The following is a 27,464-nucleotide window of genomic DNA, read 5'->3' as shown; positions in this document are numbered from 1 at the left end:
TCAAAGTTGCAGATTAATAGTTACACATGTGTAGAATGACATTCACATAAACAAAATGACACACACAAACGTGTACTTTTGCGCTTTACTTCAGTTTTGCTGTAAAACCTCAAGACAGCACTTACAACCTCTCAGATCTGGCAGTACAACTTCAAATCTTAGCGCTTTGACTTTTGCTACTCCTTTTGCAGTATTCCTGTAGCAAAACTCACTTGTGCACTTGTAAATGCAGACGTGAGAGCTCAGAGTCGGGGGCGGGGTTGGGCTGCGAATGAAGACATTTTATTGGTCAATGTCTGACCAATGAACAATGCCAGCCATCGCGACTATTTTTAAAACACTGGAAACTATTTTCATTGAATATCCTTAGCGTTTATATGATTTTAAGACACAGCATTCATCTTGTCATACAGGTATTATCTGGTAGACAAATAATGCAACATCCTTCATATGTATATTCTACTGCACATTGCAGAGTAATATCACTGTACCAGAGTTGCGACATAACTCTGTTATTTTTATTATTTTTGTTTTTTTTTAAATAATTAACTTCTTAAGTGGGTTAAATTCCTTATTTGATTCTCAGTAATGAACCTTTTTAAATGCAACATAAAAAAAATCTAACTTATAAAAATCGAGTGTTTGATAATGTCTAAATGTACATTAAAAAGCAAAACCTAAAAAAATAAGCAGTTATGAACAGCAACACTGTTTTGAGCAACTAGAGTCGAGCTAAATAGCCTACATGTATTTATTAAACAGCCATAAGGGCATCTAGTGTTAAACCATGGCATTACATATGAATATTATCTTTCTGGCCACCAAATGCCTCTAATTTGCCTCTTTGCACTGGAAAACATTTTCTCTATTTTAATCCTAAATACTACACTAATTGTAATATAAATAAGCATATTAGAACATGTTATAGGCCTTTTTTAAACGGTCATTCATGGATCATACTTATTGCGCCTATTATTTAGTAAAGTCTCCTCTACCTAAACAGAACTGAGCTAAAATGTAGTACAGTTATTTTATTGGTTAAAAGTTACACTTAAGGTGTTTGGTCACATTTGACTGCCTAGGAGCATGAGAACAATGCCGTCTCATTCCCCAGAATAAAATTATATTATAAAGTGTAGTCAGCGTAGTTATCAATGCACAATCAATTGTTTCTCAACGGCTCTGGTAAAGCTATATTAAATATATATAAATATTATATAATTATATATTATATATAAATAATATAATATAATCGTGTAAAGCCCTCCTAGTGTGAAGACCGAAGAGTGTAAAGACCATCGACTCTACCGTACGACTCCACCGGACAGGGACACCAGCAGAGGACATAAGTATCGACTTTTAATTATCCTACATTATTCCTACTACTTGTTTCACTTCTGTTTTAGTTTATTTAACCTATTCTTACTATGTATTTCCAGATCAATACTATCACTACCACTCGCAAGCCACGCATCACACACTGTAGACAGCGCAATCCTATCAACCTGCGCTCTTTGCCTATGTCTGCTAATACATTACTTTCTTTTTCTATTGGTCGCTGGAATTGTCAGTCTGCTGTCAACAAAGCTGATTTCATTACTTCCATTACTAGTCATTCAAGGTTAAACCTCATGGCCCTGACAGAGACCTGGATCAAACCAGAAGACCATGTTACACCTGCAGCACTCTCCAATAATTTCTCCTTTTCCCACACCCCCCGTTTGACTGGAAGAGGTGGAGGTACTGGTCTGCTCATCTCTAATAATTGGACATTTACTCCTTTACCTTCTCTGAGTATCAACGGCTCTTTTGAATCACATTCGGTTACTATTACCTACCCTCTAAAAATCAATTTTGTCGTTGTTTATCATCCTCCAGGATTACTAGGTAACTTTGGATGAATTAGATTTATTGCTCTCAACCTTTCCTGAGGATGGTACTCCTTTTGTCTTACTTGGAGACTTCAACATCCACCTAGATAAACCTCAGGCTGCAGACTTCCACACTCTGCTTGCGTCTTTTGATCTCAAGAGAGTGCTAACTACGGCTACTCACAAATCAGGCAACCAACTGGACCTTATTTACACACGACACTGCTCTACTGATCATGTGCTGGTTACTCCACTACACACCTCAGATCACTTCCTCCTTACTCTTAACCTCAATATGATTCCTGACATATCACATATCCCTCCACATGTCACTTTTCGACGTAACTTGCGTTCACTCTCACCCTCCCGGCTATCTGCTATGGTTTCATCTTCACTTCCTCCCCCTAAACAGTTATCCTCTCTTGATACTAACAGTGCTACTGATACTTTCTGTTCCACTCTGACGTCTTATTTAAATACTTTCTGCCCCTTATCTTCCAAGCCAGCCCGTACCACCCCTTCTGCCCCTTGGCTATCTGATGTTCTCCGCGAACATCGTTCTAAACTCAGGGCCGCAGAAAGGGTATGGCGCAAATCACGAAATCCTTCTGACCTTAATTTATATCGATCACCACTCCTCTCTGACTTCTCTGCTAATATTTCCACTGCTAAAAGGACATACTATAATGACAAAATTAACAATTCGCCTAACTCTCGCATGCTCTTTAAAACATTTTCCTCCCTCCTTTGTCCTCCTCCTCCATCATCTCTAACAGCTGACGACTGCCACATTCTTCATTAATAAAATTACAAACCTCACTGCACAATTTTCCACACCACAATCTATCAAGCATATCTTACCAGCAAACATACACTCGTTCACATCCTTCTCTCCACTCTCTGAGGCATAGGTCTCTAAACTCATCCTTTCCAGTCATCCTACTACCTGTCCGCTTGATCCTATTCCATCTCATCTCCTTCAAGCCATTTCTCCTGCAGTTGTACCTGCACTCACTCACATCGTTAATACATCCCTTCACACTGGAATTTTTCCCTCAGCATTTAACCTGTTAACCTAATACCTCTCTGATAGGTCCTTCAAAGTATCTTGGAGAGGTGAGGTATCCAAGTCGCAACATCTAGCTACTGGGGTGCCTCAGGGCTCAGTTCTTGGACCGATTCTCTTTTCTGTCTACATGGCATAACTAGGTTCTGTCATTCAGAAACATGGCTTTTCATATCACTGCTATGCTGATGACACTCAACTCTACCTCTCATTCCATCCTGATGATCCGACGATAGCTGCTCGCATCTCAGCGTGTCTAACAGACATTTCTTGCTGGATGATGGACCATCTACCTTCAACTCAACCTAGCTAAGACAGAACTGCTTGTAGTTTCAGCTAACCCATCGCTTCATCGCAATCTCACCTTCCAGTTAGGCTCATCTAACATAACTCCTTCAAAAACAGCCACAAACCTTGGAGTTGTGATTGATGATAAGCTAAATTTCTCAGACCACATTGCTAAAACTGCCCGGTCCTGCAGATTTGCATTATACAATATTAAGAAGATCAGGCCTTTTCTCTCGGAACATGCAACACGACTCCTTGTTCAGGCTCTTGTTCTGTCCAGACTTGACTATTGCAATGCTCTCTTGGCAGGTCTTCCAGCCAATTCTATTAAACCTCTACAATTAATCCAAAATGCCGCTGCAAGATTAATCTTTAATGAGCCGAAAAGAACGCACGTCACGCCTCTGTTCATCAATTTCCACTGGCTACCAATAGCTGCTCGCATTAAATTCAAGGCATTAATGTTTGCCTACAGAACCACCACTGGCTCTGCACCCCTTTACCTAAATTCATTACTTCAGACTTATATGCCCTCTGGAAGCTTGCGTTCTTCAAGTGAACAACGCATTATTATACCATCCCAAAGACACACAAAAACACTTTCACCGACTTTTTCATTAACTGTTCCCATCTGGTGGAATGACCTGCCCAACTCAATCCGAGCAGCCGAATCCTTACCCATCTTCAAGAAACGGCTAAAAACTCATCTGTTCCATCTTTACTTGACCCTCTAACTCTAGCTCTCTCTATTCTAATTTTATTTTATCTGTCTTTTTATAAAAAAAAAAAAGATAAAAAAAATATTAATAATAATATTTATCTGCACTGCGTTAGGCTAACTGAGACTTGTAATAGCACTTGCACGTTGTTGCTCTTTTGTTGGTTTTGATTGCTTCTTATGTCCTCATTTGTAAGTCGCTTTGGATAAAAGTGTCTGCTAAATGACTAAATAAATATAAATAAAGCGATATTACTCTGCAATGTGCAGTAGAATATTCATATGAAAGATGTTGCATTATTTGTCTACTAGATAATACCTGTATGACAAGATGAATGCTGTGTCTTAAAATCCTGTAAAAGCTGAGGATATTCAATGAAAAGAGTTTCCAGTGTTTTACAAATAACTGATACATATGCATAAAAAACATGTTTCTGCAGGGCAAGTCGTGATGGCTGGCGTTGTTCATTGGTCAGGCATCGACCAATAAAATGTCTTTATTCGCAGCCCAGCCCCGCCCCCGGCTCTGAGTTCTCACGTCTGCATTTACAAGTGCACAAGTGAGTTTTGCTACAGGAATACCGCAAAAGGAGTAGCAAAAGTCAAAGCGCTAAGAATTGAAGTTGTACTGCCAGATCTGAGAGGTTGTAAGTGCTGACTTGAGGTTTTACAGCGAAACTGAAGTAAAGCGCAAAAGTACACGTTTGTGGGTGTCATTTTGTTTATGTGAATGTCATTCTACACATGTGTAACTATTAATCTGTGTGTGCAAATCGAAAGATTCAGCTTTTCAGATCAGAGCTGTGAGTGTAAATTTCAACTTACAAATACGAATGTTAATATGACAATTCTCACATTCAGATCAACAAGCTCTCGAGGTTTGCTACTACCTTCATAACAATTCCTGCCGGACCTGAGACTCGAACTCACAACCTTTGGGTTACGAGTCCGACTCTCTAACCATTAGGCCATGACTACCCCAAAATAAAGTGTTACCAACAGAACTACAGAACAACGAATTATTGTACCATCCCAAAGACACAGAAAAACACTTTCAAGGACTTTTTCATTAACTGTTCCCATCTGGTGGAATGACCTGCCCAACTCGATCCGAGCAGCCGAATCCTTACCCATGTTGTTGCTCTTTTGTTGGTTTTGATTGCTTCTTATGTCCTCATTTGTAAGTCGCTTTGGATAAAAGCGTCTGCTAAATGACTAAATAAATAAATAAATAAACTATGGCAAACCTCAATATTCACTTCAAAGTCCCTGTTTCCACAGAAACTGACCACAGCGAAGTTCACGAAACCAGCATCCATGTAAGAGCTGTACCTGCTTTAACTTTAATCACAGACACTAATGCTAAAAGGTGAAAAATATGGAGTCATGATCATGAAACCTGGACAGGTGGAGTACCAACTTCAACATCTTCAGAGATGTTCAGAGAAATCACTATCTTGAATATTATCTAGGTTAACTGAATATTATCAAACATTTATGGATCGCTTTGGAGAGAGGAGAGAGCAGTAGATTCTCTGAAGCAACTGGCAAAGGTTTTGATAGAGAACATCCCACCGCAGACTGTTCAGAGGTGGTATGAATCTACATTGCAGGTTGCATTAATTTTGGCAATATACCGAAATATTTCCCTCGTATTCACATAATTTTGTCCAACCACTATGTATATATGGTAAACCAGGTCATGATCATGTCCTGTGATTACTGACAGCATGCCACATATGCTGTTGTTAGATTCTGAGTAGTAAATAACCTAAAAATCCTTAATGTGATATTCTTGATTAGGTTGCGGGAGTGCATTTGAATTTGGTCTGGTGTATCAACTGGGTTTCCATCCAACTATTTTGTTGCTCATTTTAAAAGTGCGCATAAGATATCCTGAATGGAAACACTTAAAATGTAAACTCTGAAAATTCTCATACAAATTCATTGTTCTAGGCAGAGGTGGATTACCCAGCATTTTGCATTCGTTTGCAATGACTGGCCCAATGACGTATTGCATACAACTGCTCAAACGAACAGTTAGATGAAAGGAGTCTGGGGACGAATGGGAATAGCCGTTTGAGCCATCATTATGTGTGTTATAGACCTTAGTCGTGGTAGACGCCATATTGAATTTTATGAAAAGTTGGAGCTAAACTCTGCAGGACACCGGTCCTCCTGGATCAAGTTTGGTGACACCTGCTGTAAGGGATAGATTTACAGTCTTATCAATGACATACACTGGTCCCAGATCAAATGTTATTCACAACTTTCAACTGTTTAACAGAATCTCTACTGAAAGCTGGAAAGACCAATACATTGTTATAAAACAACAGTACATTGAACACACTGTACACACTATGCCTCACAGCATCATTTTCATTCCTGTAAAAAAAAAAAAAAAAAAAAACATGGCGGTACCCTTACTAAGGTCTTTTGCACTTCTGCAACATTTTTGTATTATTGCTTTGTTACAGCAAATACAGTTTTTCTCAGAGCATCATGACGAGGCGGCCTCCCTCAAGATGACACATAATTAAATGATTCACATGTTCTTTATTCAAGTTTTTTTTAGAAATGCGCATGACAAATGCTAAACATTTTGGATGGAAACTCAGCTCATTGCGGAGTTATTGAGCCATTGGCTTGCTTTTACCAATGATGTCTCTTGCATCTTTGCAGGTATCAGCAGATATTGCACAGAAACTTGGTCTACCTAGCAACAATAGCAGACTCTAATCAGAATATGCAGTCTCTGTTACCAGCGGTATGTTATGACTGCCAGCTTTAACAGCTTTCTTTCTTTCATGCTCTCTTGCTTTCTTTCTTTTTCTTTTTTCTAAAACCATGACAAAGAGTGGTGGGATGACACAACACAACTTTATACCAAAATCTATGCAGCATGATGCAAATTGTCACTTACCTGAATCATAATAAGTAAACAAACACACACAGAGTATTTGACCACAAGGGAGAGCTGCCCCAAAAAATCCCATGGATTTTGCTGTGGAAGCAAGACGATAAAAGCCCAAGTTATGAACTCAGCAGTGGTTTTCAAAAGGCAAGGTGCAGGAGACTTCTCACTACTGCTACTTCTCAAATCTTGTTTCTTTTCAATATTCAATATACAGCATTGACATTGGTAACAAACAAAAAAACAATATTCAGTATTGCTCTATAAACCAGATCATTTTGAAAGTAGAGGAAAACAAGCATACAGGAAAAAATAAATGGGGGTTACTGGATGTACTATCATTAGATTACTTCCAAATGATCTAAGAGAGGTTCCCATGTGGCTTCAAATCTTTTTGGTGAGCTAAGCTGACTAAAACATTACCATTCCATTTGAATAATATAGAGCAGGGGTGTCAAGCTCAGTTCCTGGAGTGCTGGAGCCCTGTAGAGTTTAGATGCAACCCTAATTAAACACATCTGATCCAGCTAATCAAGTCCTTCAGGCTTATTTGAAAACTACATGGTGTGTGTGTGTGTGTGTGTTGGAGCAGGGTTGGAACAAAACTCTGCAGGGCTGTGGCCCTCCAGGAACTGAGTTTGACACCCCTGATATAGAGCATCTCATTTAGGCCCAATCCCAATTCTATGTTATACCCCTTCACCTACAGAGTGTCAAGGGGTATATTCTCCTAAGAAATGGGACATCACTACTACACCATTGCACATCATAATGCGTTGTCTAGCTCCTACAATACACACACCTCTAGTGGTGAGTTAGAGCTTTACCGTTCTATATTAATGTGCTACTGACACACACAAACATATCGGAGATCACACAGCTCAATCATCCAGGAGCAAAGAAACTTGTCAACGCTGCCCCGTGATTTTTATTAATAACATAGTTTAAATACTGAATCGCTACTTTATATTTTCAAACAACGAGAGGATAAAATCGCTGTCTTTGAAGTAAACTCACTAATTTTAAAAAGAGATGCACAGATACACACACAACTTTCATCTCTCTCTCTCTCGCTCTCTCTCTCTCTCTCTCTCTCTCTCTCTCTCTCTCTCAAATTGGCCATATATGAGAAGAAGGTCTAGCGATTTCTAACTATTGGAGGGACCAGCCCCCTATGTCTATGGTGGTTATTGCTCTGATCAGCCATGAAAATATGTTGTGGCACTATCGTGCAGTCAGTAATGATATTGTTAGCAAACTTTAGCGATTGTTTTTTTTTTTTCCAGAAAAAAATCTGAAAAAGCATTATTGCCAAACTTTATTTACACACACAAGGAATTCATCTTTTTGACAGGAGCTTTGAGTGCAGAAAGCACAGACATAGTGCAGACATACATATAATTTAAGGTAATAAAAAGAAAATATAACACAAATAATAAAGCAACAGTTCAAAGAGGAAGTGTGCTGGTTGTGAGGGGTCCAGTGTGATTTGTCCTTGCTCTTTTCCTCCCTCTGGAGGTGTAAAGTTCTTGGAGGTTAATCTCAGCAGTCCTGACTATCAGTTGAAGTCTCCTGATGTCTGATTTGGTAGCTGAACCAAACCAGAAGGTTACAGATAAACACAGGAAAGACTTAATGATGACGGAGAAAGCTATTTAAAAATGTTTGACCAAAAATAATTCAAAATAGGACAAAACCAATATAAATGTGCCAATGTCCCCTCTGCCATCTTGCACCTATCACATTGAGGTCATAAGGAGGTAAATATATTGTGTAGTCTAGTTTTGGAGTAGGGAAACAGGTGCATAACTTTAAACTGAATCAGTTTATATCTAAAATTTACTGAATTCTTTCCAGACTTCATCAGGCACTTCATCATTCAGTTCGCCAGACCAGGCTACTTTAAGGTGGCTGGTGCACACGGATGTTGTAAAAGCATGGACAAAACAGCACATCAAGTGTAGCGATTTGGGTCTTTTTGTCTCAAAATTCAGAATTAGAAGATTCAAGATAAAATATAAATGTAATAAAAAATATAAAGAATAAAATATAAATGTGCAGGTCAAGTATGTTGTTGACTTAAATAGTAATAAAGTGCAATAAATGTGCAAAAAAATTAGCAAAAAAGTTGTACAGGGTATTTAAATAGCAGCAATATGAAGTAGAGAAAAAATATGAATAGCTTATTGATATAGTGGTATTTACATGGAGTCAAGTGATGTTATGACACAGAGTTAGAGTTTAGGAGCCTGATGGCCTGGGGGAAGAAGCTCCTCCTAAGTCTCTCAGTTTTTGCCATCAGGCTACGGAAGCGCTTACCAGATGGAAGCAAAGTGAATAGACGGTTACCAGGGTGATTAGAGTCCTTGAAGATTTTAACAGCTCTATTTTTGCAGCGTTTGAGGTAGATGTCCTGCAGAGAGGGGAGAGCAGACCCTGAGATGCGCTCAGCTAAGCGCACTACTCTCTGTAGTGCTTTGCAGTCCTGATTGGGGCTGTTTCCATACCACACTGAGATGCACTGAGTCAATACACTTTCTATGGTCCCTGAATAGAACGTTTTCAGGATTGCTGGTGAGACCCTGAATTTCCTCAGCTGTCGCAGATGGTACAGTCTTTGCCTGGCTTTCTTAACCTGTTAACCTTCGCCCCCCATTTTGGGCCTCACAGGTGAAAATAACCTACCTAAATTAAAACGGTAAAAGTTCCTGACAAAGTGTGCTACACAAACAAATTAGGTATCTTTGGAAAGAAGACACTCTAGGCTTTACTATCCTTCATCCAGAGTTGATAATGCTCAAAAAGATCAACATTTTTTATTTCATATACAAATACATGAAATAAGTCCTGGAGCAATCCAGAAAAGTAATGTATTAAAAGCCACATGTCTCATGAGTTTATATTTCAAATTTGAAGAAGATACCATGAAAAATGAGATTCCTGCATTTTTTATGAAACTATTTATAGTCCTCCCACCCCCCTGTTTGAGGAAAAATAACCACCAAATGTATTGCAGAATTATACAAACTATTTTAGTCATTATACATATTCCTGCATAGTTTTTTTAAATTATAAAATAATAGACAGAATTTTAGACATCATATAAGTGATTTATTTGAGCACTAAAAATACAAAAATAATTATTTGAGTAATAAAAAAGGAAAACAAAATGCTTTGTATATAGTATGTATATATTCTGATTGCCAGACATAAACTGATATTGGCAGACATGGTCATACAGTCAGTAATCGCACGCTGATGTGCGTCCATACAGATGATAATCATACAGATGGGCCATATAATCAATAATAGCTGATCATTGAATCACAATGATAGCCGTCATAGATTCGGTAATAAACACGCTGATGTGCGTCCATACAGATTATAATCATGCAGATACGACCACATTCCCCACACAATACACACACACACACATATATAAAAAATTGTTGAAGAAAAAAAAAAGAAAGTTTTTTTTTTATGGAAAAAGCAGATCGCTAAGTTACGCCCCACTCAGATGACAGCTACGTCACAGCGTGCGTCACTCAGGAGAGAGCGCCAAATTCAAATAATCTATGTTCTGCTTATCTGAGACTTTTTTTCCGTGGACGGTCTCATTCTGTTTGTAAAACTCTATGCTACAACACCGTGTCGTTTTTTTACCACCAAGACGCTGTTTTTGAGCGTAATTTATTCCATAACGGACGCGAACAATAACTCTCCCGAAGAAATGAAATGAAATGTAAACAAAGGAATATTCATCCTTATTACAACGTTATTGTTTTGTTGGACTAAAAGTGCTCGCTGGGATGTTGTTCCGTGGACCCTTACCTCTCTAACTAAACTGGGATTTCAGCAGTGGACGCGTTTGTGGCTCGTTATTACACTGATAATGGTACATACTGCTTTTTTATTCTGCATGTTTTGATGTGTACTGCTTACACAAATGTAGCAAATACATTCCTTATAAGGTTTCCATCGGAAAACAGCGATCTGTCATCGATGCTTGAGGCTTAGACCTTCAAAATGATATATAGTTTGTCAAGATTAACTTTGTCCCGTTTCATTTATTCTATTAGAAAACAATGACACATGCAAACAAAGAGCGTTCAGTGTGCCGTCGCTCTGGCAAAGGTTAACAGGTTAACCAGTGTTTGGATATGTGTAGTCCAAGTCAGGTTCTCGGAGATGTTTACACCGAGGTACTTGAAGCTACTCACCTTCTCCACAGGGGTCCCACTGATCATAAGAGAAGTGTAGGGCTGCTGCTGTCTCTTCCTAAAGTCCATGATCAGCTCTTTAGTTTTGCTCACATTCAGAGAGAGACAGTTGTCCTGGCACCATGATGTGAGTCTCTCTACCTCATCCAAGTATGCAGTCTCATCGTTGTTGGAGATGAGGCCCAGAACCACAGTATCATCAGTGAATTTGATAATAGATGTGGAGCTGTGAGAGCACACGCAGTCATGCGTGTAGATAGAGTAGAGCAGGGGACTCATGACACAGCCCTGTGGTGCTCCTATGTTCAGAGTGATGGAGTTTGAGGTGAACTGGCCAACTTTCACCACTTGAGGTCTGCCGGTGAGGAAGTCTTGAATCCAGTCACAGAGTGAGGAGTTTAGGCCGAGGTCTGTGAGTTTAGAAGCCAGCTTGATGGGGACTATAGTGTTGAAAACTGATCTATAGTTAATGAATAGCAGCCTTACATAATTCCCATTGTTTCTGTCCAAGTGTGTGAGGGAAGAGTGGAGGACGTGAGAGATGGCATCGTCAGTGGATCTATTTGGGCGATAGGCAAACTGAAGAGGGTCCAAAGTATCAGGGATGGAGGAGCAGATGTGGCTCCTCCATCTTTACAAGTCTCTCAAAAACCTTCATGACTATAGATGTGAGGGCAACTGGGCGATAGTCATTCAGGCAAGAGGGTTTATTGTTCTTCGGCACAGGGATAATGATGGATTTTTTGAATGAGGCAGGAACCACGGAGGTAGCAAGGGTCTCATTGAAGATGGAAGTGAACAAACCAGCGAGCTGATCGGCGCAGGACCTCAGAACACGGCCAGTTATCCCATCAGGTCCGGCTGCTTTCCTGACGTTCACTTTCTTTAGCACCCTCCGAACTTCATCCTCTGACACGGTGATTACAGGATCATCGCTGCTCTGCTTGCTGTTTCCTGACACGCTGGACGGCAGAGTCGTGCTGCCGCCGTTGCAATCGAAGCGGCCGTAGAAGCCGCTTCGATTTGCCAAAAGCCGGTAGTGAGCGGGCATTCTTGAACTGAGTGTAGCAATGATCCAGTGTACTTGGTCCTCTAGTTGGACAGGATACATGTTGATAAAGGTTCGGCATGACCTGCCTGAGGTTGGCTTTGTTAAAGTCTCCCGTGATGATAAAGGCAGCGTCAGGATGTTTGTTAGTGTAGCCGTTGAGCACATCGTGAAGTTTAGACAAAGCCAAGCCGGTGTCCTCCTGTGGTGGAATGTACACAGCAGTAACAATGATCGATGAAAACTCCCGGGGCAGATAAAATGGGCGGCAAATAATGGAAAGATGTTCCAGATGAGGCGAGCAGGAACGCGACAGAATGGAGATATTCCTGGGGGCACACCATTTCTTGTTGGTCATGAAACACACTCCTCCACCCCTGGATTTACCTACCTCTGCTGTTCTGTCCGTCCGAAAAACAGAGAAGTTATCACTTGGCATGACAGCAGTGTCCGGGACCGAGGACGAAAGCCACGTTTCTGACGAACAAAGGATGTTACAGTCCCTTATGTCCCGTTGGAAACTAATCCTGGCTCTAAGATCGTCCATATTATTCTCCAAGGATTGGAAATTTGCGAGCAGAATGCTCGGAAGAGGAGGACTGTGAGCCCTTTTCCTGAGTCTATCTGGAATCCCAGCGCGTTTCCCGCGGTGTTTCTTGATCCGTCGCCCCGGGGGGTTGTTGTTTATCTCTGCGTTCCGAAGAATCTCAAGAGGCCACGCTGGATTTGTGGCTAAAGTGTCATGGAACAGGTTGGTGTAGCGGTTTCCAATGTCCAAAAGTGTTTCTATGTTATAGGCAATCAGTGCCGACGTGAAATGTGTAAAAAGAGAAAGTAAAAGTAAGTCAAAAAGTAAATTAAAGCAAAATCTAAGCGGAGCGGCCTGTACGGCGTCCAAACACAGCGGCGCCATTTTGTATGGATAAGGAAGATATCAAAGAAGATATCATAGTTTGATTTTTATGCTTATTTGTAAACTGGGATATTTTTCTTAACAGAAGAGGGAAAAAAATGAGATTGCAAACTTTTTTTAAGTTGTAAAAAAGATGCAAAGTGATCCTCTATATAGAGATCTCCTGTGCAAGAAGTCCCTTTCCTCTCCACATTGAGAAAACTGTCTATTAGAGTGGGCTCAAAAGAATGGTTACATGATTTTGGTGTTAATTGAGACTTTGGGTAATTAAAAAAAAAACCTACTTTTAATTTAGCAATTTCTCAACAGAAAATGTCTGTTCACTAAATTGTTAACAGTTCTGCTTTCTGTGAAGAGTTGAAGAGTAGAGCTTGGAGAGAGGACCTTGGCATTGACATAACTTCCGCTTGAACCCATAATGGAAAGGTCTCAGGTGTCCAGATTTGAATGCCATAATAAAAACCTGACACTTCAAATCAACATTTAAATATCAACTTTTGTTTAAAGTAGTTTTTAATTCCTGCAAATATATCCAAATGAATAACCTAATACAAGTAATGTGCTTTATGTCTTACAATCTCACGTTCTTTCATCGGTCTGCACAGCACCGCTTCACCTAATATATTCAGGTCATATGAAGTGAAACTATTAGTCTTTTTTACTTGGTTACTTTAATAATAGCTTAGGACATTTTTACTTTTTAATTGTCTTGATGGATAATCCATAAAAGAGAGAGTTACAGTAGTCAAGTCAGGAGGTGAGGAAATGTGGACAAAAATCGCGGCATCTTTGATATTTAGAGAGGGACATAGTCAAGCAATTACTGAGGTGAAAGATAGCTGATTTGGTAAGAGAGAAGGATCAATATTTATGCCAAGATTTCTAACAGCAGTGGAAGGTCTAAGAAGGACACCAGCAATATTAACACTCAATATAGAGGCAAGACGTAAGTTGACAAGGGCCGACCAGAAGTAAATCTATTTTTATCAGTGTTTAATTTAGAAAATCTTAAAACTACAAATCACCCAAGCATTGATGTCATCAACACATGCGGATATAGAGTTGATGGGGAAAGTAGCAGTACATTTGAAAACTGATGTGGAGCTGGGTGTCGTCAGCATAGCAGTGAAGGTTAAAGGGATCATGAGAGAAATCAAATTTTCTTTGTGCTTTGCAAATAAATAAACCACCTGTGAGTTTCATAGCTTAAAACGTCATAATAGACAAAGCATTTATTTAATCAAACCCCAAAAATGGCTCATTTGGATAATGTGAGTTCTGTGACATTATCCAATATATTTGCATATGACTGCTTCCAGAGCAAAATATAGATGAATAGTTAAAAGCAACTAGAGGCCATTCCATTTTTGCCATATTCTCACACGCTCCAAAACTTTATTAATATAACATATTTCATATATAGGGCTGCCCCCTAATAGTCGACTAACCGTTAGTCTACCAGAAGAGGCTGGTCCATGTATACTTGCCTTACAGAAAGAAAAATATATCTGTAGAGTGGGAAATGTTTACTTTTAAATGAATGTACATGCATACAGACGCATCAACTACTGCGGAGATGACGATTCGGTGTCGCCAACTTCATCTCTTAAACCGAAACCACTACTTTATCCATAAATTATTAAAATGTTAATGCAGCCTCCTAACTGTTTTTCACTGACACATTCATTATCATTACTTCTGCCGGTGCAAGCTTTATACATGCACTTGAGCGCTTATAAGACTGTAGGCTATTAAAGGCTCATTAGAATTATTTAAATATTTTATTAATAAATGTGCGATTCGTCGACTAATGCTTAAAATGAATGACGACTAGTCGACCAGAAAAAATCTTTATATATAAATGATTAATGATTATTGTGGCCTAGTAAAAGTCATATAAGTGACGAAGAGCAATGGACCAAGAACAGAACCCTGGGGAACACCATGAGAAACAGGGGCATCAATAGACTAATGAATATAGTTAAATAGTGTTGATGGTCAGACAAGTAGGAAATAAACCTGAAGAGGGCAGTTCCAGAAATACCAAGAGCAGAAAGACAGGAGATGAGAATACTGTGAGAGATGCAGTGCCAAATGCAGACGTCTAAGAGAATCAGAATACTGGTGGAACCAGAGTCAGTGGCCATGAGGAAATTGACGTCTCAGAAATGAAGAGAGCAAAAGCCTGATTGGACTCAAAGAATTTGTTGCAGATAGGATTATAGTTAAGCGGCCTCAACATTCTCCAGCAATTTAGTCTAAAAAAAAAAGATTAGAAATCAGCACTAATATCAGGAGGGTCGATGCCAGGCTTTTTTTTAGGACTGGGGTGACATTCGCAATTTTTAATTCTAGATGAACACTAATGTACTTAGATGTACTAAGTAGTTGGCAAATGAGGAGAAAAATGGGCATAGAAATCACATACACACAAATAGCGTGAACTGAATTAAAATTACAGAATGACAAGTACTTGATTAACTCAGAGATAAATGATGAGATCCACAAATCTCTGGGTTGGCCTTTTACTTGTTACTTGTTCGTTCTCATGACCAAAGAGGATAAAAAACATTCCAGGATTTACACCCAGTGTATTCCCTCCCTTTTTCCTGTATCTGAAGCTAAGGACTAATGACCAACCACTATAAACATGAATGGAACATGCTAGAAGTTCACAGAGCGCAGTCATTTTCATTTATTATATCTGTTATTTATAATAATTTTAAATTACTTGAACTTTCTGGGTTCATTACAAGTTATCAATAAACAGCACTTGTGGCATAAAGTTGTTAGTAACAAAACAAAATACAAACCCGATTCCAAAAAAGTTGGGACACTGTACAAATTACGAATAAAAAAGGAATGCAATAATTTACAAATCTCATAAACTTATAGTTTATTCACAATAGAATATAGATAACATATCAAATGTTGAAAGTGAGACATTTTGAAATGTCATGCCAAATATTGGCTCATTTTGGATTTCATGAGAGCTACACATTCCAAAAAAGTTGGGACAGGTAGCAATAAGAGGCCGGAAATGTTAAATGTACATATAAGGAACAGCTGGAGGACCAATTTGCAACTTATTAGGTCAATTGGCAACATGATTGGGTATAAAAAGGGCCTCTCAGAGTGGCAGTGTCTCTCAGAAGTCAAGATGGCAAGAGGATCACCATTTCCCCCAATGCTGCGGTGAAAAATAGTGGAGCAATATCAGAAAGGAGTTTCTCAGAGAACAATTGCAAAGAGTTTGAAGTTATCATCATCTACAGTGCATAATATCATCCAAAGATTCAGAGAATCTGGAACAATCTCTGTGCGTAAGGGTCAAGGCCGGAAAACCATACTGGATGCCCGTGATCTTCGGGCCCTTAGACGGCACTGCATCACATACAGGAATGCTACTGTAATGGAAATCACAACATGGGCTCAGGAATACTTCCAGAAAACATTGTCGGTGAACACAATCCACCGTGCCATTCGCTGTTGCCGGCTAAAACTCTATAGGTCAAAAAAGAAGCCATATCTAAACATGATCCAGAAGCGCAGGCGTTTTCTCTGGGCCAAGGCTTATTTAAAATGGACTGTGGCAAAGTGGAAAACTGTTCTGTGGTCAGACGAATCAAAATTTGAAGTTATTTTTGGAAAACTGGGACGCCATGTCATCCGGACTAAAGAGGACAAGGACAACCTAAGTTGTTATCAGCGCTCTGTTCAGAAGCCTGCATCTCTGATGGTATGGGGTTGCATGAGTGCGTGTGGCATGGGCAGCTTACACATCCGGAAAGGCACCATCAATGCTGAAAGGTATATCCAAGTTCTAGAACAACATATGCTCCCATCCAGACGTTGTCTCTTTCAGGGAAGACCTTGCATTTTCCAACATGACAATGCCAGACCACATACTGCATCAATTACAACATCATGGCTGCGTAGAAGGAGGATCCGGGTACTGAAATGGCCAGCCTGCAGTCCAGATATTTCACCCATAGAAAACATTTGGCGCATCATAAAGAGGAAGATGCGAAAAAGAAGACCTAAGACAGTTGAGCAACTAAAAGCCTGTATTAGACAAGAATGGGACAGCATTCCTATTCCTAAACTTGAGCAACTGGTCTCCTCAGTCCCCAGACGTTTGCAGACTGTTATAAAAAGAAGAGGGGATGCCACACAGTGGTAAACATGGCCTTGTCCCAACTTTTTTGAGATGTGTTGATGCCATGAAATTTAAAATAAACTTATTTTTCCCTTAAAATTATACATTTTCTCAGTTTAAACATTTGATATGTCATCTGAATCTATGTTGTATTCTGAATAAAATATTGAAATTTGAAACTTCCACATCATTGCATTCTGTTCTTATTCACAATTTGTACAGTGTCCCAACTTTTTTGGAATTGGGTTTGTATTTTACAATCTGTAAAGATTAAAATTTCAAAAATATAGCCACAAGACATAAATAAAAGTTTTAAAAAATTTTAGCATGAAAAAAAAAATTCTATGTATAATTATATCTGTACGAAGAGCAGTGCTCTCACAGAAGTCACTTCTAAACCAAGCAGATTTCTGTTGGTCAGCAGGGCGAATTTGCATGACCAACTTGAACATGAGCAGATCTGCATGTGTAACTCCCATTCACACAGATTCCTCTATTAATTAATGGAATTGGCCTAAGAATTTTTACACCGCAACAGTAAATATGACTGCATATTTAGTCTCTCACTGTTTGCACCTTTGTCCTGTTTCCCTCGTTACCCATGTGTATATAAGCCCTACTGTTTCCTGTGTTCGTCATCAGGTGTTGTTCAGGTGATGGTTTGCTCAGTTTTGTTCTTTGTTCCCTTAATTTTTATTGCTTTGACTGTTGTTATCAACTGAAATAAAACTACTGTTTTACTCTCCCTTGTTGCTGAGTTCACCACTCATTAGAGTTTCCAGTTTTTCACTTTTAAGAGTGCCTTATGATGTGTAAGGTACAATGGGGCTAAAGACACCTTAAGGAAACTCCCAAAATGTATGATTCCACAAATTACACATTGTTATTGAACAGTGATAAAGCAACACAGTTTGTTGAAAAATATATTATAAAAGTGGTATGTTTTAAAAATTCATGAGGTGGTAAAAGGCTCACCGACCCCGGACAAAAGGCACCCAGTAATGATACAAATACTTTAGCTAAAGTAACAAGTTCTGTATGATGTTTTCAAATATGATTAAAAAGTTAATACTTGTTTAGAACAGTCATTTCAGCAAATTTTGCTCTAATTTTATAATAAATAAGAAACAAATCTAATTAAAAACTAACTAAATTAATTCTCATTTACAAAATAAATGAAAACAGTTCTTGCCTTCCCAGGGAATCGAATGCTCTACTGTTTGAGTTAAAGAAACTATACTGATTTTTATTTATTTATTTAAATTTTTTTGTGCCATCTAGTAATTGAAAGAAGAAAAAAAATCAGAACTGCCTTTTAGCCTGGTGTGCCTCATTCTACCCTATGTGTTCCTTCAGGGTATGCTGTTGGAAGTACAGTCAGGTCCATAAATATTGGGACATCGACACAATTCTAAAATGTTTGGCTCTATACACCACCACAATGGATTTCAAATGAAACGAACAAGATGTGCTTTAACTGCAGACTGTCAGCTTTAATTTGAGGGTATTGACATCCAAATCAGGTGAACGGTGTAGGAATTACAACAGTTTGCATATGTGCCTCCCACTTGTTAAGGGACCAAAAGTAATGGGACAATTGGCTTCTCAGCTGTTCCATGGCCAGGTGTGTGTTATTCCCTCATTATCCCAATTACAATGAGCAGATAAAAGCTCCAGAGTTCATTTCAAGTGTGCTATTTGCATTTGGAATCTGTTGCTGTTAACTGTCAAGATGAGATCCAAAGAGCTGTCACTATCAGTGAAGCAAGCCATCATTAGGCTGAAAAAACAAAACAAACCCATCAGAGAGATAGGAAAAACATTAGGCATGGCCAAAACAACTGTTTGGAACATTCTTTAAAAGAAGGAACGCACCGGTGAGCTCAGCAACACCAAAAGACCCTGAAGACCACCGAAAACAACTGTGGTGGATGACCGAAGAATTCTTTCTCTGGTGAAGAAAACACCCTTCACAACAGTTGGCCAGATCAAGAACACTCTCCAGGAGGTAGGTGTATGTGTGCCAAAGTCAACAATCAAGAGAAGACTTCACCAGAGTGAATACAGAGGGTTCACCACAAGATGTAAACCATTGGTGAGCCTCAAAAACAGGAAGGCCAGATTAGAGTTTGCCAAACGACATCTAAAAAAGCCTTCACAGTTCTGGAACAACATCCTATGGACAGATGAGACCAAGATCAACTTGTACCAGAGTGATGGGAAGAGAATGGAGAAGGAAAGGAACTGCTCATGATCCTAAGCATACCACCTCATCAGTGAAGCATGGTGGTGGTAGTGTCATGGCGTGGGCATGTATGGCTGCCAGTGGAACTGGTTCTCTTGTATTTATTGATGATGTGAATGCTGACAAAAGCAGCAGGATGAATTCTGAAGTGTTTCGGGCAATATTATCTGCTCATATTCAGCCAAATGCTTCAGAACTCACTGGACGGCGCTTCACAGTACAGATGGACAATGACCCAAAGCATACTGCAAAAGCAACCAAAGAGTTTTTGAAGGGAAATAAGTGGACTGTTATGCAATGGCCAAGTCAAATCACCTGACCTGAATCCGATTGAGGATGCATTTCACTTGCTGAAGACAAAACTGAAGGGAAAATGCCCCAAGAACAAGCAGGAACTGAAGACGGTTACAGTAGAGGCCTGGCAGAGCATCCCCAGGGATGAAACCCAGCGTCTGGTGATGTCGATGCGTTCCAGACTTCAGGGTGTAATTGACTGCAAATGATTTGCAACCAAGTATTAAAAAGTGAAAGTTAGATTTATGATTATTATTCTGTCCCATTACTTTTGGTCCCTTAACAAGTGGGAGGCACATATGCAAACTGTTGTAATTCCTACACCGTTCACCTGATTTGGATGTAAATACCCTCAAATTAAAGTTGACAGTCTGCAGTTAAAGCACATCTTGTTCGTTTCATTTGAAATCCATTGTGGTGGTGTATAGAGCCAAAAATGTTAGAATTGTGTCAATGTCCCAATATTTATGGACCTGACTGTATATGATGATTTGCAGCTTCACTTAAGGAAAAGATTTACATTCAGTAAACACAGACTGCCTCCACTTGTGTTATTAACAAAAAAAACTAAAAACTTTGATTTATATGCTTGTAAATGAAAATTGGATAGTGTGACGAGCTTAATAAGGATATGGACTGAAAATGTATATTAAAAGAGGGACATAAATAGTGCACAGTCACTTTATATGACAAGAATTGCTAAAAATAATGAAAGATTGATTTAGATTGATTAACTTTTTTTCTTTATCTGTTCTTTCTCTTTCTGTTTGTGTTTGTCTTTCTCTTGCTTTGTCTTCACTTTAGCCTCCCAACCCCAATCTAAACGTAGGTCCAGGTGGTGGAGGTCAGTCTCTGCACTCTCAGACTAATATAAATGATAGTATGGGCACTGGCTTGCCACTCACCTCACTGATGCAGAGCCAAATGAGCAATGGTGAGACCCTCTGCATCCAAGAATCACTTATGTGCCTGTGCTGTGCTTGAGCTTGCTTATTTCTTTGTAAAATTTATTTTCACCGTATGTAGTACTTACTGTTTTTACACACACCCCTATACTTTTCTGCAGCTTGCCTGGCTCTTAACAACACTATGTTCCCTTTCATTTGGTGGTGTTTTGATGAACTGAATGTGTGTTTTACGCTGACTGTGAGTGTGTGTTGTCAGGCCCCAGCTACGCCCTCACCCAGCAGCAGCACAACACATCCATGAGCCTGCCCGCCAGCAGCCATGGCACGGGGCCTGGGTACAGCCACTCGGCGCCCACCTCTCAGGGTCAGGTGGCCTATTTATCCATGGCCTCTCGTGCCAACCTCAACATGCAGTCCAGCCAAGGTGAGCCCGGGATGGAGCTCACCTGAAAGTCCCATCCAGAAATCAATGTAATTGGACAAGAATGGGGGATGAGGGCTTTGAGGAAAGCTTTATTCAGAAATAATGTGTCATGTATGGTATGTATATAGATATATTAAGATAATAAAGTCCATTTTAGCCATGTACACACTACAGTTAAATTAGGTTATCAGTTTACATTTTGGTAATTAATCCCCTCCTGTACACACACAGTTCAGTAAATCACGAGAGTGACATCAGCATTCTACAATCGAATTGACTCCCGAAAAATGCAGGTAGTGACAACCAAGTTTACAAAAATTATACGCAATGTGTACGGAACTGAACTGAACAACTAGTTGTACAACTAGTACCAATTTAAACGTGCATCAGAGATGTGTCTCTTTGTATTTGTGTGGTGCAAGAAAGCCACACGGAAAGTGGTATGAGCTTTGACTCATCCGTGTCAGATCTTATTAGAAAAAATGGCAAACAAGAACAAGCCCACAATAAACAGATAAATCCAAATGCTTTATCTTAAAAACAAAAATATCTCAACCTGCTCGCTTCAATATCGCCATAAACTTAAAGTATCACTTTATAAAATCAAGCCCAAAAATGCTTATAAAAAGTGGACATGGCAACACTTCAAAAGCGTGCTCTGCAAAGCAGCCTTACAAACATAAACAAAACACAATGGCTCTGTTGATGGTGGTTTAGTTAAAATTGCTGAACATAAGTCGAAGTATACGAGCTAGGCTAAGAGCTAACCCCACAAGACCGGCTCTTCCAACACTCATGGTCTCAAACGTTCGATCTCTGGAAAACAAACTGGACTTAATTCAACTCAGTCGGTCTACACAGCATGAGGCAAGGGATTGTTGTGTGTTTATTTTCACCGAAACATGGCTAAACGACAACATCCCGGACTTCGCCATTCAGCTGCACGGGCTAACCACCTTCCGAGCGGATAGAGATTCATCACTGTCTGGTAAGACCCACGGAGGGGGCTTGTGTGTGTACATCAACAAAGACTGGTGTAACAATGCTGCAGTATTATCAAAACACTGTTCATCGCTGGTGGAGTTTATGTTTGTGAAGTGTCGACCGTTCTATCTGCCGCGGGAGTTCACAGTCATTGTTATTGTTGCAGTTTACATCCCCCCATGTGCAACCGCTAAGGATGCGCTTTGTGAACTGTACAGCGCCATCAGCGAACAACAAACAAATAACCCTGACGGCTTTTTCATCATAGCCGGTGACTTCAACCACGCAAACTTAAAGACAGTTTTGCCAAAGTTCTACCAACATGTGAACTTTGCAACAAGGGGAAACAACACACTGGACTTTGTTTACACAACAGTAAAGAACTCTTACAAGGCTGTACCCCACCCCCACCTCGGGTACTCGGACCACATCACTGTTATGCTAATCCCAGCATATAGACCACTTCTCAAACTCGCCAAACCAGTTCAAAAGCAGATAACAGTATGGCCAGACAATGCCACCTCAGCACTGCAGGACTGCTTCCAGGACACAGACTGAAACATGTTTAAAGAGGCAGCCACCTACAACAACCACACAGACCTGCATGAGTACACTGAAACTGTGACTGCTTACATCAAAAAGTGCACTGATGATGTGACAGTCACCAAGACCATCACCACACGTGCAAACCAGAAGCCATGGATGACAGCAGAGGTTCGTGGGCTGCTAAAGACCAGAGATGAAGCATTCAGATCAGGAGATAAAGCAGCCCTCAAAACAGCAAGAGCCAGTCTGTCCTGTGGCATCAAAAATGCAAAACGGTCATACGCTTAAAAAATCAACAATTACTTCACAGACAGCAGAGACACACGGAGCCTGTGGCAAGCCATTCAGACCATCACTGACTGCAAGCCCCCGCCACAGGCCTGTGATGAGGACACATCCCTCCCCAATGCACTCAACCACTTTTATTCATGGTTTGAAATGCAGAATGACACACCTGCACAAAAACTGCCCTTACCTCCCAACGACCGGGCACTCTGTCTGTCTCCAGCCGACGTAAGGAAGACCCTATCTAGGATTAACCCACGCAAGGCTGCGGGACCTGACAACATACCTGGCCGTGTTCTGAGAGACTGTGCTGCACAGCTGACAGATGTCCTAACAGATATCTTCAACACCTCGCTGAGCCAGGCAGTTGTCCCCACGTGTTTCAAATCCACAACAATCATACCGGTACCAAAGAAATCACCTGTGTCCTGTCTAAATGACTACCGTCCCATAGTACTGACTCCAATCATGATGAAGTGCTTTGAGAGGTTAGTCATGCACAACATCAAAACCAGCCTCCCCAACACACTCGACCCGCTCCAGTTTGCATTCTGTCCAAACCGCTCTATGGACGATGCAATTTCCTCCACCCCTCCACCTGGCTCTTACCCACCTAGAAAATAAAGACTCCTATGTTAGAATGCTGTTCATTGACTTCAGCTTGGCATTCAACACAATAATCCCACAACAGCTCATAAGTAAACTAAACCTGCTGGGCCTTAACAATTCCCTGTGTAATTGGATCCTGGACTTTCTAACCAGAAGACCTCAGTCAGTCCGTGTCGGCCACATCACCTCGAGCTCTACCACACTGAGGACAGGGGCCCCACAAGGCTGTGTGCTCAGCCCGCTGCTCTTCACACTGCTAACCCACGACTGCACTACCAAGTTTAGCTCCAACCACATCATCAAGTTTGCTGATGACACAATAGGGGTAGGTCTCATCAGCAACAACGATGAAATGCACTACTGACAGGAAGTGGCACAGCTGGCTGAATGGTGTGGCACTAACAATCTGTCCCTCAATGGGGAGAAGACAAAGGAGGTTGTGATGGATTTCAGAAGAAACTCCATTGACCACCCCCCACTGACCATCGACAGCTCGACTGTGGAGAGAGTCAGCAGCAGTAAATTCCTGGGGGTGCACATCACAGAGGCTCTCACCTGGACCACCAACACCATGTCACTCTCCAAAAAGGCACAACAGCGTCTCCCTCCACCCATCCTCACCACATTCTACAGAGGCACCATTGAGAGTGTGCTGACCAGGTGCATCACTGTCTGGTACGGGAACTGCAGTGCTGCTGACCGCAAGACCCTCCAGCGGACAGTGAACACAGCTGCAAAGATCATCGGTGCCCCTCTCCCCTCCATCCTGGACATTTTACTTACACGATGCTCCAGCAAAACCAACAGCATCGTGAAGGACTCCACCCATCCCTCCCACAGTCTCTTACAGCTCCTACCATCAGGAAGATGGTACCGGAGCATCAGAGCCCACTCCGCCAGACTGCTCAACAGCTTTTTCCCACAGGCTGTGAGAGCCCTGAAACAATATTTATGTGAAGCATGTTATGTGGTCCATGTTTTATGTGAAACATGGACCACGCCCCACCCCAAACACCCCCCCCCCCCCCCCCCCAACCTTACCACACCAAAGAAAAAGCTGTATGGAACTTTTTTTGTGCAATTCGAAGTGTGCTACACACAGGTGAGTGGGCCTGTGCAAACCACCTGTAGTAACACACTCTCCTCTATGTGCACTAGACACTTTACACACACTGCTGCGCGTACACAATCCCACAAAAGACTCGTTTTATACATATAAAAGCAATATATGTATGTTTACATGCTCAGGCATTACAAATCATCCTGCTCTGTTCCCCAACCAGCTGCTTGACTCAAAATGTCTCTCTTTGCACATGTACAGTATTTGTGAAGCATTCGTATAGTTTGTATTTTTTTATCTTATATTTTTTAGTTTGTATAGGGTAAATACTTATATATATATATATATATATATATATATATATATATATATATATATATATATATATATATATATATATATATAGTATACTTATAGTTAAATCTGTCAGTAGGTTAGTTGTGTATAGGTTTATAGTGTTTTTTACTTAATTGTTGAATGTCTGTATTTATGTAGCACCGTGGTCCTGCGAGGCACGACATTTCGTTCCACTGTATGTCCCCACATGTAGCGGAATGACAATAAAGCTCAACTTGAACTTGAACTTGATATGATGACCAGCGAGTCATGTTCCGAACACAAATTTAGAGAATCCCGTACTTAAATGCAGTTGCCGAAATTAACTGCTTAAATTTTACATTGTTTCATGCCCAATTCAACACGTTATTGTTTTTATACTGACCAAATGATATTTTCTTTCCTCTAACCCTAAACCTACCCCTCACACAAAACGTTCTGCCATTTTAGATGTTCAAAATACAAGTTTTTGGCATGATGATCCAAAATTTACTGGCATTGCTATCCTTGTGGGGACATTTGGGACTACCAGGTACACACACACAGAAACACACATTTTGGGTAAAAATATAACACAGACATGTTCTTGACAGGTTTATTGATATTCATCCATGTGCTACTGTTGAGTTGTTCTTCTGCATGGGTAAAGATGCTTCATTAGAAATATCTCTTGACCCTCAAGAGAGAGATCAAACACATTCAGTTCATCAGCAGGAGGCTGCTCCCTTCCTCTGACTTTTGCTTTAATCCTCTTTTTAAGGCATTCTTTAGGTCTTTAAAACCCTGAAATGCTGCCCTCTGTCCCTAACTGACAGTGTTTCTTTCTAGACTCTACCCCTGCTTCATTTAGTTCTCAAAAACTGTACAGCAACATTTTAGTCCTGGATGTAACCTCAGTGTTTTGAAACATTTTTTGAACAAAAGACTTTTGTTTACACTGTTTGTGGTGCTGGTTCCCATTAGTTTCTGTGATGCATCAGCAAGGCACTGGACCCCATTACTCATCCACCTCAGCAGGGGGTCAGCACTACCAGGGCCAGCAGACTGGAATAATGGCACAGGGAAACCAGGGGAACAGCATAATGTCACAAAGGCCAATGGGAAGTTATCGTGTCCCACAACAAGGTAAGGGCTGTTACCATTATTTTATTCAACTAGTCTAGATTGTGCTGTAGATTTACAGAGGTGAAATCATAAGTGCTAATTTTAGTAGTTCTTCAGCTATTTTTTTTTTTCTTCGATGCAATTACATTGATTTCTATACTTGTCGGAAAGTAAAATAATTCTAGTATAATAATGGCAGTCTGTTATTTCACTTAAGTCAGTGTGCTTTGGGATTGATAAATGCATTTAAATGTTGAAGCAGGGCCTAAAATGACATTTGCCAAGTGCCAAATGTGAGTAAAAAATCTTTGAATAAGGTGATTCCTCATGTGGAACCCAGGGTTAAGTCCTTGTGGTTGAGGTATTGCTTCGTCACCCTCTGCTATATCCACTTCTGGATCAGGCAGTTTTGCCATTCTGCACATATTATGCAAGACAGCTGTGGCTTTGATGAAAAGAGCAACCTTCTCTGGGGAATATTGGAGGTAACCTCCGCTAGTATCATGGCATCTCCATCTAAAATATATAAAAGGCATTTTCACTTTAGCTATTTAGTTGTCTGGTTACTTTAAATAATGTCTATATAAATACTATTCTGAAATACGTGCTCTTCCAAACTCCAAAGAAACGCTCCTGTCTGCACCTACATTTCTTATGTGGCTGGTTGTATCTGTAAACAGGATAAAATATAATATGCAGTGGCACAATATTTACATTGTACAGTATGATGTATAACAAAAGAGGTCAGTCAATTAGTTTCTACATCCATATATCATACCAAATTTCTGCTGGTGTTTGCTCATTGATCACAGGAGTCATCAGGAATGGTTTCAAAGGATATCCTGAATATGTATTGTGACGAGTCGGCTGCCTCCCCCCTTATTATCATCACCACCCCGTCCCGTATTCGCCACCCTTCACCAGGCTCCCGACAGGAGTGGGTGTGTGAGAGAGGAGGAGCGCTGAAACACACCTGATCTGAATAGAGCCTCATCACCGCCGCTGTTTAAATGCCGAACGCGCCTCTCCTCGAGAGAACTGTCTCGTCCCCCGTGCATGCACGCTGGTGTCCTCGTGGGTCCAGGAAGGGAGCGTCGAGAATGGATCGAGTTCCGCACCCGCGAGACTGCTGACGGGCCAGGATGCCGAAGAAGGACGAAGCCGCTAGAAGAAGCCGCCGCCACTCGCGCCCCGGTCCCGAGAGGGGAGCGCGTGCGACCGCCGGACTCCGCCCCTTACCTGGACCCTTCCTTTCAGAACACTGCCCTCCTTCACAAACCCCACAGCACGACGAGGACACCAGAACCCCCTGTTTATTTTTGGACACTTTTACCCCCTTTGGACACTTTATTTTATTATTTTGTTTAATAAAAGCCTCTCCGAGGCCTGATGCCACACCCACTGTGTCTGTCGTTTGCTCCTCCCGCCACAGCATACATATATTTAAATCTGTAATGTAATGCTAACCTACC

The 27,464-nt window shown here is 40.6% G+C and overlaps 1 protein-coding gene across 1 annotated transcript in view; it reads left to right on the top strand.

Moving 5' to 3' along the window:
- LOC306859433 (calcium-responsive transactivator-like) overlaps window positions 1-27,464 on the top strand; it is a gene marked incomplete at both ends in the record, with an annotated part of 91,139 nt that overhangs the window by 29,079 nt on the left and 34,596 nt on the right. Inside the window, 4 exons of the mRNA XM_079400450.1 lie at window positions 6,626-6,710; window positions 20,541-20,670; window positions 20,901-21,068; window positions 25,852-26,013. Of these exons, the coding sequence (XP_079256576.1) occupies window positions 6,626-6,710; window positions 20,541-20,670; window positions 20,901-21,068; window positions 25,852-26,013 (545 nt within the window). The remainder of the gene's footprint in view (window positions 1-6,625; window positions 6,711-20,540; window positions 20,671-20,900; window positions 21,069-25,851; window positions 26,014-27,464) is intronic.

This window comes from Barbus barbus (assembly GCF_936440315.1).
Source record: "Barbus barbus genome assembly, chromosome: 40".
Classification (NCBI taxonomy): Eukaryota; Metazoa; Chordata; class Actinopteri; order Cypriniformes; family Cyprinidae; genus Barbus; species Barbus barbus.
Note: the sequence above shows the minus strand (reverse complement) of the source record. Positions and strands in the feature narration are given on the sequence as shown.